Here is a 12,861-nt window from a genome sequence, read left to right as displayed (position 1 = left end):
TTGTATTATGTGTTATCCTTAATTTTCTTTCTTTCAGAGAATTAAAGATGGTAGCCTAATTGACTCAGTTAAAACCGTCTGTGTGGGGGATCATATTGAATCTGTAAATGGAGAAAATATCGTTGGGTGGCGTCACTATGATGTTGCAAAAAAATTAAAGGAATTAAAAAAAGATGAATCCTTTACCTTGAAGTTAATAGAACCTAAGAAGGCATTTGGTAAGTGGGTGTGGGTGTGTATGTGTATGAAGTGTTCCCTTCCCTGGCTTGTCTTTATAAGGATAGTGCATACTGAGCTGTGATGCCATGTGATACAATATATCCATTAAGACTATAGAGAATGACAGCACTGATAAGGGAAAACAACTATTTGAGGAAAAAAAAGTTGTTTAAAAGGACAATTTCTGAAAGACCTTTGGAGTCACAAAGTCTAATGTCCAGTGACTTTGTGGCAGTTCCAAACTCCAAGGAGAGCACATTGTATTACATTTATCTTGCTCAGCAATAAAATTCTTGATTGAGCTCTCTAAGCCATAATAACTGTTGTTCATGGACCTCAACAGCAAAAACTTCAGTTACACACAGAATTGGTATTTAAAATAGTTATCTAGTCTATTTTAAAGACTTCAATACTTTTCCTCCATTGGCATTTTGAATTTGGCAGCATGGTATGGTATGAAATTACTTCTACTTTGGTGTGACATCTGTACTTGCTTGGTTTTAGCCATGGCAGCTGTGTCCCAACTGTTCAAACCCCCAGGGCCATCTCCCCTACAGGAAAATGTGCCAGCTTCTCTCTACCCAGCACTATTTTAATAAGCCAAATGACCGCCTAGTGTTCATCAGTGTTGAAATATCTTCAGCAGAATCATTCTAGACTGCCCTTACTCATCCATGACCCCACCCAAATTATGTTCATTCTTTTGCTCACAGTACATAAATATTCCTTATAGTTTGTCTTTAAATGGGTGTTTTCTCAGGGCAGTTAATAAAAATGATGGGAGAATGCAATGGATCTTGGGAATTACATTTTCCCTCCCTTAGCAAGTAAGCGACAGGTACTAGCCATATGGAAATGGAAATTCTTCTCTACTTCCAAGTGATTCTGTGCCATTTAATAGAAATACAGTGTAGATTATATGACATGGGGGAGAAAGAGTTCCATAGAAGGTTTAAGAAAAGAATGCCTTGCACTGAGCTATGTATAAAAATGTTGAATCACTATATTGCACACCTGAAGCTAATGTAACACTGTATGTTGACTCTACTGGAATTAAAATAAAAAACCCCGGGGTGCCTGGGTGGCTCAGTCATTAAGCATCTGCCTTTGGCTCAGGTCATGATCCCAGGGTATTGGGATCGAGCCCCACATTGGGTTCCCTGTTCAGCAGGAAGCATGCTTCTCCCTCTCCTACTCCCCCTGCTTGTGTTCCCTCTCTCGCTGTGTCTCTCTCTGTCAAATCTTAAAAAACCCAAAAGAAAACACTGGGTGTCAGGGGGAGGGGTGAGGAAGAATGCCTTATGCCAGTGCTGCTCCTGGAGGGACCATTCATTCTAGGAAACAATACTGTAGATACTGTGATTCTGCATGGAGTACAACCCAGCTTCTGAGCTTGCTTGTCACAGAAGAAGGTGGGCAGCACTCAGGTTTCTATCTAGCGCTCGTTTTGAAGTGGCTTTGTTTGCTGACCAACTCCTTGGGTGTTATAACATATAAACCGATAGGATATAAACAGTTTGAGATATTCTTATTTGACTTAGACTCTTTGTAAATCAGTCATTCTCTTGGTACAACTCAAGGAGTATAAATTTTTTTCACCTTTATTTCTACCACGTAGTTTATTTTTCAGAGTTAATCTTCTTCTATTTTTACCTACTGTCTGCATCTAAATCTTGTGGTCCCTGTATCTTTATAGAAAGTTACTGATACACTTTAACTTGGATGCTAGGTTGGTGTTAGTTTTGGATGTTACAGAGATCATTGTATGTAGCTATTGTTGCTCCATGATTAGGTTTTCTCCTTCAGTGCCTGAGACACGTGTAGATGGTTGGTGTGCTGCACTGCCTTATGTGCCTGGCTACTATTTTTTTTTTTAATTTTTTTATTAACATATAATGTATTATTTGTTTCAGGGGTACAGGTCTGTGATTCATCAGTCTTATACAATTCACAGCGCTCACCATAGTACATACCCTCCCCAGTGTACATCACCCCCCTGGCTCCTATTGAACCTGCTCTCTGTTGCCTCATAGGAATTCCATGTACATATTTGAGGACAGTGGGTAGGATTTTCCTAGTGGGGGTGTATTGCATCCCAAATTCTGGTGGTGCTGTGGGTTAGGATATGTGGAAATCGATTTTGGAGCAATGATAGGTTTTTATCTTCCGAAATTCCTATGACAGCTTAACTCAGCCCCACTTAAATCTGCTGGACTATGTGCGTTTTCCACTCCGGGTTGGTACTTGACTTTGGGTCATGGCTTGGAGATTCTCTCTTAGAAGTAGGCCTTGCTGCTCTCTGCCCATCCTTCAGCCCTCAATTTTGCTGCTTTCTGCCTTGAGATAAAGGCAATGCTAGTTTGTTTCCCATCCTTTGACTTCATCCCAGTGCTTGGCGCTTTTCTTGGAAGGGGAGTATCCATTAGGAGGTACTTGAGGAATCTAACTTCCCCCAGTTCTCTTGGTTCTAATCTTATTTTTTTCCTGCTTCCTTCCTTCCTGTGTCTTCTAGCATTATCATTAATGAATTGATTCAAATTCCTAGTCCTTCATGATTATCTGACTCTGTTGTGTTGGATTCCTACAGGAGAAAAGGGCCAATGTAGGTGAGGCAGAATGTTCTGGTCTCTGCGATCAGCTAGGCCACCTAGGCTGAAGTGAAGTCATTTCTAGGATTTTTACCAAAAGCTGTTGAAATAGCCATACACTCTAGTATTTTGACATTTCCTTACCAACTTCCCTAAAGATTTAGCCTGGGGAGTTAGGTGGACTGTGTCCTAAAATGCACAAAGGAGTGTAGTTGGTTGCTTTGCAGTGGTATAACAAGGATGATGAACACAACTCTCAGCCATGGATAGGGGAATCATTTACAGCCTGCTCCTATTTTCATATTTTAGGTCCACCACCAGTCACATCCCATTTCCAGGGGCCATTATATATGCCAAGATTCTTTTTGAGAGCTATAGAATAAATACTTTCTAGTTTAATGAAAAGGCATTTTTTGATAGAGTTATCAAGTAGGTCTCAGAAACAAAGACTGTCAATGATGCCTTGGGAAGGTCAGGAACGAAGGCCATTTCAGGAATGTATGAACCAGGCACCTTTCATGGCCCTGGTCCGATTAACTCCCTCCAGTTATTTCCTATCTTCATGTTACTTCACTCAGGATTCAAATTCCTGGGAGAGCAGGGGAAACTGATTAGGTCATGTCCCATCTTGATAGTGGGGAGGCAGGCATGGTTAATAGGCTCACCAAAATCATGCAGAACAGTGAGGGAGAAATTTCCTTTTGGGTAGGAAAAAAGTAGCAGATGTCCATTTTGCCATTTCTCCTAAGCTTTTATGCCTTGTTTAGTGGAGTGTGTTGGTTTTCTCTTAACTTTGTTTTTTGTTTTTTTTTTGGTTAAAGATTTTATTTATTTATTTGACAGAGAGATACACAGCGAGAGAGGGAACACAAGCAGGGGGAGTGGGAGAGGGAGAAGCAGGCTTCCCACTGAACAGGGAGCCCGATGCGGGGCTCGATCCCAGGACCCTGGGACCATGACCTAAGCCGAAGGCAGACGCTTAAACATCTGAGCCACCCAGGCGCCCCTGTTTTCTCTTGACTTTGAATCTGACTCTACCCATGCATGATACTGTCACTCTGGGTATATCAGAATGGATCTGGAGGGAGGCAGGGTATTGTCAGTTGGCTTTGGGTGTCTGGTCTTACGGATTTTTTTTTTTTTTTTTCTGTTTGGTGTTGGGTGCTATGTAAATGGCAGTTTGGCAATGGACTCTCTAGAGATCGTGATGGCATCAAGCTTTTTAAGACTTTAAGTAATTTCTACACCCAACGTGGGACTTGAACTTACAACTGTGAGATCAAGAGTCACATGTTCTACTGACTGAACCAGCCAGGCTGCATCAAGCTTTCTTTAAGGGAAAGAGTAAAAGCCACATTCTTCTTGGTGCTGGTTACCAGATTTGGACTATACTTCTGGGAAGGTCCTTCATTTCTGTCTGCCACAAATAATTTATTGAGAATTTGCTGTGTTCCAGGTAGTCCATTAGGCACAGTGGATACTAAGAAAGACTAAGCCATAGCTCCTGCCTTTTGAAGAGCTCACAGTTTAGCAGAAGGCTGTTACTGATTGAATTGTGCCCCCCTAAAATTCTTGTGTTGAAGCCCTAATCTTCACCACCTCAGAATGTGACTGTATTTGGAGATAAGGTCTTTAAGGAGGCAATTAAGTTAAAATGAGATCATTGGGGTGGGCCCTGATCCAATGTGACTGATCTAAGAGGAGAAAATTTGGACACACATACACATCGCAGGAGAATGCCATGTGACCATGAAGACCTGTACAGACCAAGAAGAGAGGTCTTAGAAGAAAGCAGCCCTGGGGGTGACTTGATATCCAACTTCTTGGGAACAGAGGAAATAGATTTCTTTTGTTTAAGCCAGGTGGTCTTTTGTGGCAGCCCTAGGAAACTAACACAGAGGCCAGTAGGCTTAAAGGAAAATTACAGTGCAAATTCTTTGACTGTGGCAGTATGAGCTCCCTAATAATCTAGAAGGTATAGGTGGAGTATCTTAGCTGTCCTTTGGCCTTGGGTAGGTGGCAGGAACATACTGATGTTTTCATTGAATAGATATTTGAGCAGTTAGTATATGCTGGTATTAGAGTGTTAGTGGCTGGGATGATAATAGTTTCTTGAGCATCCACTGTATTCCATCACCATACTACTTGCCTGGTATATCACATGAATAAGATCTAGTTCTTGCCTTCAAGAAGCTCCTATCTAGTGGGAGGAAATGAATGTGAAAAGAAATTCAAGAAAGAGAGTTAGCAGTGCTAACATGTACTAGAGGCATAAAAGTGGGCGACTTCAAGTCTACCTAAGGAGTTGAGGAAAAGCTTCCTGGAGAAAAGATTTGAGCTGAATCTTAAGAGGTGTGCTTAGTGAACAAATTAGGGAAGGTTGTCCCAGGGAGTAGGAATAGAATAAGCAAAGGTGTAGAGGTATATAGCAGTATCCTATGTTTGGGAATATCATGTATGTCTGTATGATTGGAATAGAGGTTCTAGGTGGTTGTGTGGCAAGAGCTGAAGCTCAAGGGTCAGTAGAAACCAAATCAAGAGCCTTATATGTGAAGATAAAAGAGTGGGCAAGGAAGGGGTTTAAGCAGGTGATGAGCCTTGGCTTTTAGAGAGAGAGTTTGGAGACTGTGTCAGATGGGTGGGGGTGGTTCATAAGCTCGTGTGGCCAAGGAAATCCATGAAGATTCTATTGTGTAGGTTGAGGAGAGAGGAGATGAAATCCTGAATGAAGGCAGTAGCAGTAGGTATGGAGGTGAGAAATAGTTCTGAAGAATAGACTGGTGTGCTGGAGCCATTTGTGCACATCTCTTCCAAACTCCATGTTCAGTGAGCTCACATTGGTGGCTTGAAACTGGCTATGGTGTGGGGTATTTACATCACAGACTCAGAAAGTACTGCAAGTTTGGACTTTTTTTTTTTTTTTTTTTTAGCCTGGAGAGCTGATGGTTAAACACTTACCTGCATGCCACTGAATATTAAGAAGGTAGAGTTGGAAACTTATTGAATGTAGAGGTAAAAGAAAAGAGATTGCAAATGATAACCCACAGATTTGTGGCTTGGGTAAGGGGTGGAATGGAGTGCTTTTCTTTAAGATGAGGAAAACTAGAAGAGAAAGTGATTTGGGTGAGGACTTAGAGAAGAGAGACTGTACTTACAATATAATTTTAGGCTTGATGAGTTTGAAACCTGTGGGAGAATTTAGTTGGAAATGTGTAAGAGGTAGACAAGGGTTGAGAACTGGAGCCTAGGGAATGGGATTTATGAGTAATTTGAAGCTGTGGAAATCTGATCATTCAGAGTAGTAAGAAAAAGACCAAACCTAGAGTTGTGGGGGAAGGCCAGCATTTAGGGAGTAGAAAGAGGAGGGAGGAGCCAGCACAGTGAGGAATGGCCAGACATGGAAGAGACAGCCTCTGGATGGCCTTTTCCCAAGCACTCAAGAACCCATTACTTGACCCAAGAGCAGGTGCTCCACTCAGCTTTTCTAAGTTGGTGGTGGGGCTCTGAGGGAGAAATAAAGGGTACTTTAAAACACACCCTCGGATTCTCCTGTGTTGATCAGAGTTTAAGTCACTATTTTTCATCTAGTGGATTTCAACCACTGTGTTTAGAATAGGGAGTACAGTGGGGTGGGAGGGATGGGGTGACTGGGTGATGGACACTGGGGAGGGTATGTGTTCTGGTAAGCGCTGTGAATTGTACAAGACTGTTGAATCTCAGATCTGTACCTCTGAAACAAATAATGCAATGTATGTTAAGAAAGAAAAAAGGAAGAAGAAGAATGTAGCAGGAGGGGAAGAATGAAGGGGGGGAAATCGGAGGGGGAGAAGAACCATGAGAGACAATGGACTCTGAAAAACAAACTGAGGGTTCTAGAGGGGAGGGGGTTGGGAGGATGGGTTAGCCTGGTGATGGGTATTGAGGAGGGCACGTTCTGCATGGAGCACTGGGTGTTAAGCACAAACAATGAATCATGGAACACTATATCTAAAACTAATGATGTAATGTATGGGGATTAACATAACAATAAAAAAATTAAAAAAAAATAGGGAGTAGAATAGAATTGAAAACTTCATAGTTCTTTGTGCCTAGTAAGGGTAGGTTACATTGTACATGTCAGTTAATGTGTTTTTGTATATTTGTGTTTCAGATATAGATGTGTGTGCATCTGTATAGTTGTGTTATATAATGTGTGTATTTCTCACTGTGGGTCATAGCAAAAAATAAAATTTGGAAGCCACTGGTTTAAATGATTCCCTTGTTAAAAATTTGTAGTTTGAGGAATCTTTCCCATACCTAACATGGTTTCTCCTGGTCAGCTGCTTTCTGATCCAAATTCTCCTTCTAGCCATGAGTTGATGGCAGCCTTCCCAGTTCTTATCAAGTATCGGGTGGAATGTCTCTGGTGGTATTTTTTTTTGGGCATGGCTCACTTCCTTTCCCTTTTTGCCAATGAAAAGGAACATGTCTCCACAATGAGCTCAACCCTGCAGGGTTTGCCCTGTAAACCTTGACTTTCCCAAGGCTATGAAAACCCACTCTTAACTGGCTCTAAGACCAGACTAGTTCAACTGGTTTGTTTCCTATGAGGTCTTTTAATTGCAGAAAAATAAGTGTTAAATCTATGAAACTTAGATTGTTTTACTTGGATGAGTCTGTATTTATCCTGGAGAAGTTCTTTAGTTGGTAATTGTTGCCCTTTATGGAAAGATGTTTGTAGGAGGCCTGAAATGTTTTTGTAAATTGTTTCCAAAATCAAAGGGAGTTGAAAGAAAAAGTTCACCTCCTAAAGCAGTGATAGTCTTTATTTTGGGGTTAGATTTTGTAATAGATCTCTGGGCTATGTCTTCTTTTAGAGAGTTCATTTCTGTGCTATGTGTCTATCAGAATAGGATGTTCAGTATGTGAAGTACGTCTGAGTCCTTTGAGTCATTCACAGCTGGAAAACTCAGACCTCATCTTTGTGATTCAGCTTCACTGATGTACTCATTTTCAAAGACGAAGTCTATTTGATATTAAGAGAGAAATTTTGGCTTTTAAGTTTTAGATGACTTTTTAGATAGAAAGTATTTTTTAAGTATTTGAAAAGTCTATTTTTCATGCTATTTCTAGTGAAAAAGTTTCAACTAACAAATGGTCTTGGTGCCTTTTCATGTATACTGAATTCAAAATATACTGGGGAATATGATAAAAGTTAACTAAAGAGGAAGAAAGCATAAGTAGTTAAGTATATAGACTCTGTCATATATGGGCTGTGTGATAATGTGGCATTAGATGAATTAAACTTTCTGTGGCTTGGTTTCTTCATATAAAAAGTGAAGATGGTAATAGTATTTATCACATTGAGGATTAAATGATTAAACACATAAAAAAAATCATAGAATAGTCCCTGACACATAGTACGTGTTCAATAAAAGTATTACTATTATTATGAAGGTGTAGCCTTTTTTTTCTTTTTTTAAGATTTTATTTATTTGACACAGAGCACAAGCAGGGGGAGCGTCAGGCAGAGGGAGAGGGGGAAGCAGGCTCCCCGCTCAGCAGGGAGCTCGATGGGGGGCTCGATCCCAGGACCCTGGGATCATGACCTGAGCCAAAGCAGACGCTTAACCGACTGAGCCACCCAGGCAGCCCAGGTGTAGCCTTTCTATAAGTTGTTCATGAACAGCAGTGCAGGTGAGTTGGTTAGCAAGTATTTGTTGGGAACTCTGTCACAGTTCCAGATCATGGAAAGACAGATGATGACATCATATCTCATATCAAATAATGAGATCTATCCATATGTCCTTATAGCAGGTACATGCCATTCAGTTTTCTAAGTACTTTCTAAGTAGGAAATCACTTAATCCTTTCAACCATGCTAAAAGATTGAGCCATTTGTTCAAGGTTTTAGAGCCAGCTAGTGTGTGATGGAGGCAAGCTTCTAACCCATGCAGTGAACTTTCAGAGCCAGCTTTCTAACAACTGTTATGGATAAGTCCATGTGTTTGCTGTCCTCAAGGAACTTACAATTTATATAAGGAGGTAGATACATTAAGAATCGAGTAATTCTATTAGTAGCAGTAATAGCTACCATTTATTGAATGCTTATAAGAAGCTATAAAGAACATAGGCTCTGAGACAAATTGTTTGGGTGTAATTCCTGTCTTGCTGCTTATTACCTATGTGATTTTTGGACCAGTTACTCCCTTTGTTCCTGTTTACTTATCCATAAAGTGTTGTGAGGATTAAATGAGTTAATATATGTAAAGTACTTAAAATAGTGCTTGACACATAGTGCTATATAAATGTAAGTCATTCCTAATAGGACTACTGTTATGGCCTGTTTTAATCCTCATGCCATTCTTGAGAGGGTTTTTCAGATAAGTAAACTGAGACTTTGGGCAGTTAAATACCTTGCTGAAGTCACCCAGTGGTGGACAGGAAGTGCAAGTACAGTGCTTAATTCCTGTTTGCTCCTGAGGCTTGTGTTCTTAACCGTGTATGGTACTGCCTCTCTAGAATACAATGTGAACTAGGACACGTGCTGTCATACAGATTTCAACAAAGTGCACTTCAGCTGAGAGCTGACTTCTCCATGACTGGGAAGGGTTCTAAAGCTTAGAGTTCTGGGGCCTGGGAGAAATGGTAAGATTGGGAAGGAACTTCCCCAAAGAGAAAGCCATGGTTTTTGGTAGGTCCCAACAGTATCAGGGACCAGTGTCCTATTTCCATGAGAGGTGACAGGGCCCCTGATAGAATTGCATACAGTATTAGAGTCTTGAGAACTGTGCATGGGGCGCCTGGGTGGCTCAGATGGTTAAGCGTCTGCCTTCAGCTCGGGTCATGATCCCAGGACCCTGGGATGGAGTCCCCCATCGGGCTCCCTGCTCAGCGGGGCGCCTGCTTCTCCCCTGCCTGCTACTCTCCCTGCTTGTACATGCTCACTGTCTGTCTGTGTCAAATAAATAAATACAAAAAAATCCTAAAAAAAAAACTGCACAGCCTTGCAATCTGAGGTGAAGGACACCCTGTGTCCTGGGCTTGGGCTGCAAGTGGACCCACTGACTTGGACATAGAGTTTCAGGGTAGGGTTTGTGTTGGACTGAGCACATTAGCTCTCTTGTTCCTCGGAGAGGAAGATAGATTTACATAATAAAACCAAGAGTCAGTTTCTCACCAAGCCTCTGGAGTGGGGGCTCAAAGTTTGGTTCAGTCTGACATTTCTTATACCCAGAATTATGGAGTAAAATTTTAAATCCATTTCAGAAATTTAAATTGGTGTTCAGAGAAGGGAAAGATATGAGTAGGCTGGACTACGTGAGAAAGACTCCTAGAGAAGATTGCATTTGAACTTGGCCTTGGCAGATGGAAAGAAAAGTATAGACAAGGAGGGTTTTCTGTGGGAAGTGTTCAGGACAGTGAAGAGCCCAGGCTTGTAGGAACTTCAGCAAATCAGGTTGCAAAAGCAGTTTCTGGGTTCTTTCTTTTTCTTTTTTTTTTAATTTTTAAACTTAAATTCAATTTAATTAACATATGCTGTATTACTAGTTTCAGAGGTAGAATCCAGCGATTCACCAGTTGCATACAACACCCAGTGTTCATCACTTTAAGTGCCCTTCTGATGAAAACAGGGAGACAAATCATGGGAGACTCTTAACTACAGGCAAAAGACTGAGGGTTGCTGGAGGGGAGGTGGGTGAGGGATGGGGTGGTTGGGCTCTTCTAAGAAGAGCTCCAAAAACCAGGTGGGGAATCTGAGCTTGTTTTTGAGGTTAATAGGGAGTCATTTAGGTATTAGAACTGAAGAATGACATGATGAAATAAGATTTTGGGGAATTAAGCCTGGAAAAACAATGTGGCCATATTTTATAGAGGAGAAACTGTGTAGCAGTGCCTGAGTGAGGGATAAGGGCTGGGATTGGGGGCAGCAGCAGGCATTTGAAGGAGAGAAAAAATCCTGAGTAATATTGCCAAGGCAGAATGGTGGTTAGGGGCTGGACCGATGCTGCTTAAAGGAGAAGAGAGAAGAGAAGAGGAAGTTCGGAAGCAAATGTCACTCCCAAGATGTCTATCCTTGGAGCCTGTGTAACGAGAATGATTAGAAATGAGGCAGTTTGGATGTGGAAATTGGGGGAAAGTCGGGGAGAGAGATTCAATTTTAGATAGTTTGCATTTTATCTGACAGTGCATGCAACTCTCATGTATTTTTTGGCAAAGGTTTAAAGTCTTCACAGTGATAAATTTGGGGGATAGAACATGCCACCTAATCATCTTCTTATGTCGTAGTTTGTTCTGCCCTTCTATCCAACTAGATGTTGGTTTGGCATTTACCACAAAGTTACTATGGGAGAAGATAAATGAAGAGCTACAGTTTCTTTTGTGGGGGTGTGGCCGATGGGTTAGATGAATACTGAGAGTAACTGATAAATGTGTTTTCAGTGTAAAGACCCAGCTGAATAAAGACTCAGGCTAAATATGCACTCTTCCTGGGCGCCTGGGTGGCTCAGTCAGTTAAGCGACTGCCTTCGGCTCAGGTCATGATCCTGGAGTCCCGGGATCGAGTCCCACATCGGGCTCCCTGCTTGGCAGGGAGTCTGCTTCTCCCTCTGACCCTCCTCCCTCTCATGCTCTCTGTCTCTCATTCTCTCTCTCTCTCAAATAAATAAATAAAATCTTAAAAAAAAAAAATGCACTCTTCCTATTCTAATTGTAAACTGTCATTAAAAGAAAATTCATTAAATGCTGACATTTTTAATTAACAGAAAAGTGAAATTATAATCCATAATACTAAGAACTTTGTAATCGAGGTTTCCCAAGACACTTACCTTAAACAGTGATTGGCTTCTTAGCACTATAACGTTTCAGGAGCATTTGGAGTTAATAACAACCGTGAATAGAAGACAGATGATCGTTTTCAACTGTTCTTAAGCTTAGTAATAGCAGTGTAGGAGGAAGGGAGCAAAAATGATGCAAAATAGGAGTGGCTTCCTTAATAATGCTGAATAGTGTGAATATAATGTAATTTATTAGAAAAACAGCAATTATGTCAATAATACATATTCTGCCAGAGTATTTGTACAATGGGAGTTGTCATATAAATTACAGGAAAATGGATCTAACAAATTGTGCTCAAAATTGTGGTAAGAGTATGTTTTCAGAAGAAGTTAAGGAGATTATCCCTTTTGTGTATGGAAAATGATAAATGAAAAGGCAGATTATAAAATATTGGGTGGTAATATCTCATTTTTGTAAAAACGATCTTTAAATGTAGAAGAAAAATGACTTACAGTGTATGTATATTGAAATTTAATGGTTGTTTAGGTGGTGAGTTTGAGTGACTTCTTTCTTTAGGATTCTTGTAGTTTTTTCATTTTAAAATCTAAAACAAACATACTAACTTTCATAAGAACCAGAAAATAATTATTTAGAAAAAGAGGCTAGCATTTCTAGGCTAGGAAGTAGGGAGACTGAATCATTCTATTTTTAGTGGCTTTATAATTTTTAACTATATGATTCTTATTTTTTTAAAGAATTTTATTTGAGAGAAAGAGCAGGAGCAGGGAGAGAGGGAGAAGCAGAATCCCTGCTGAGCAGAGAGCCGGATATGGGGCTCAATCCCAGGACCCTGGGATCATAACCTGAACTGAAGGCAGGTGCTTAACCAACTGAGCCACCCAGGTGCCCCTGATTATTCTCAATTTAAACAGTTTTCTTTAATATTATAAATGGTTCTGTGTTAGAAATGTGGTAGAATATTCCATTGTATCAGTTCTTTAAATTGTTAAGATTGTTTTTGTAACTACTTTTCATACTTTTTATTGAAGGCTGGTGGAAAAATATGTAGTAAACCAATAATAAAAGTGAACAATAACTCCTGATTTTTTGAATTCTTATGATAAAATCATACTGTAGAATAGAATAAGTTTAAAAGGGTAAATGCATTTTAGCCAGCCCTTAAGTTTTTTGCCATCATATTGGAGTGCAGAGGTTTATAATCTTTTTTGTAACACAGTCCCCTCTGGATTAAAGCTAAAAACCCTCTTCCCAGAGGTACACATTAACTTTTGCCTGT

At 40.4% G+C, this 12,861-nt stretch overlaps 1 protein-coding gene across 1 annotated transcript in view; it reads left to right on the top strand.

The window, feature by feature from the left end:
• The window catches only part of GIPC2 (GIPC PDZ domain containing family member 2), a 74,355-nt gene that overhangs the window by 38,004 nt on the left and 23,490 nt on the right, over positions 1 to 12,861 (top strand). Inside the window, exon 3 of the mRNA XM_036113409.2 lies at positions 38 to 218. Within this exon, the coding sequence (XP_035969302.2) occupies positions 38 to 218 (181 nt within the window). The remainder of the gene's footprint in view (positions 1 to 37; positions 219 to 12,861) is intronic.

This window comes from Halichoerus grypus, chromosome 5 (genome assembly GCF_964656455.1).
Source record: "Halichoerus grypus chromosome 5, mHalGry1.hap1.1, whole genome shotgun sequence".
NCBI classification, from domain to species: Eukaryota; Metazoa; Chordata; class Mammalia; order Carnivora; family Phocidae; genus Halichoerus; species Halichoerus grypus.
This window is presented reverse-complemented; position numbering and strand designations above follow the sequence as displayed.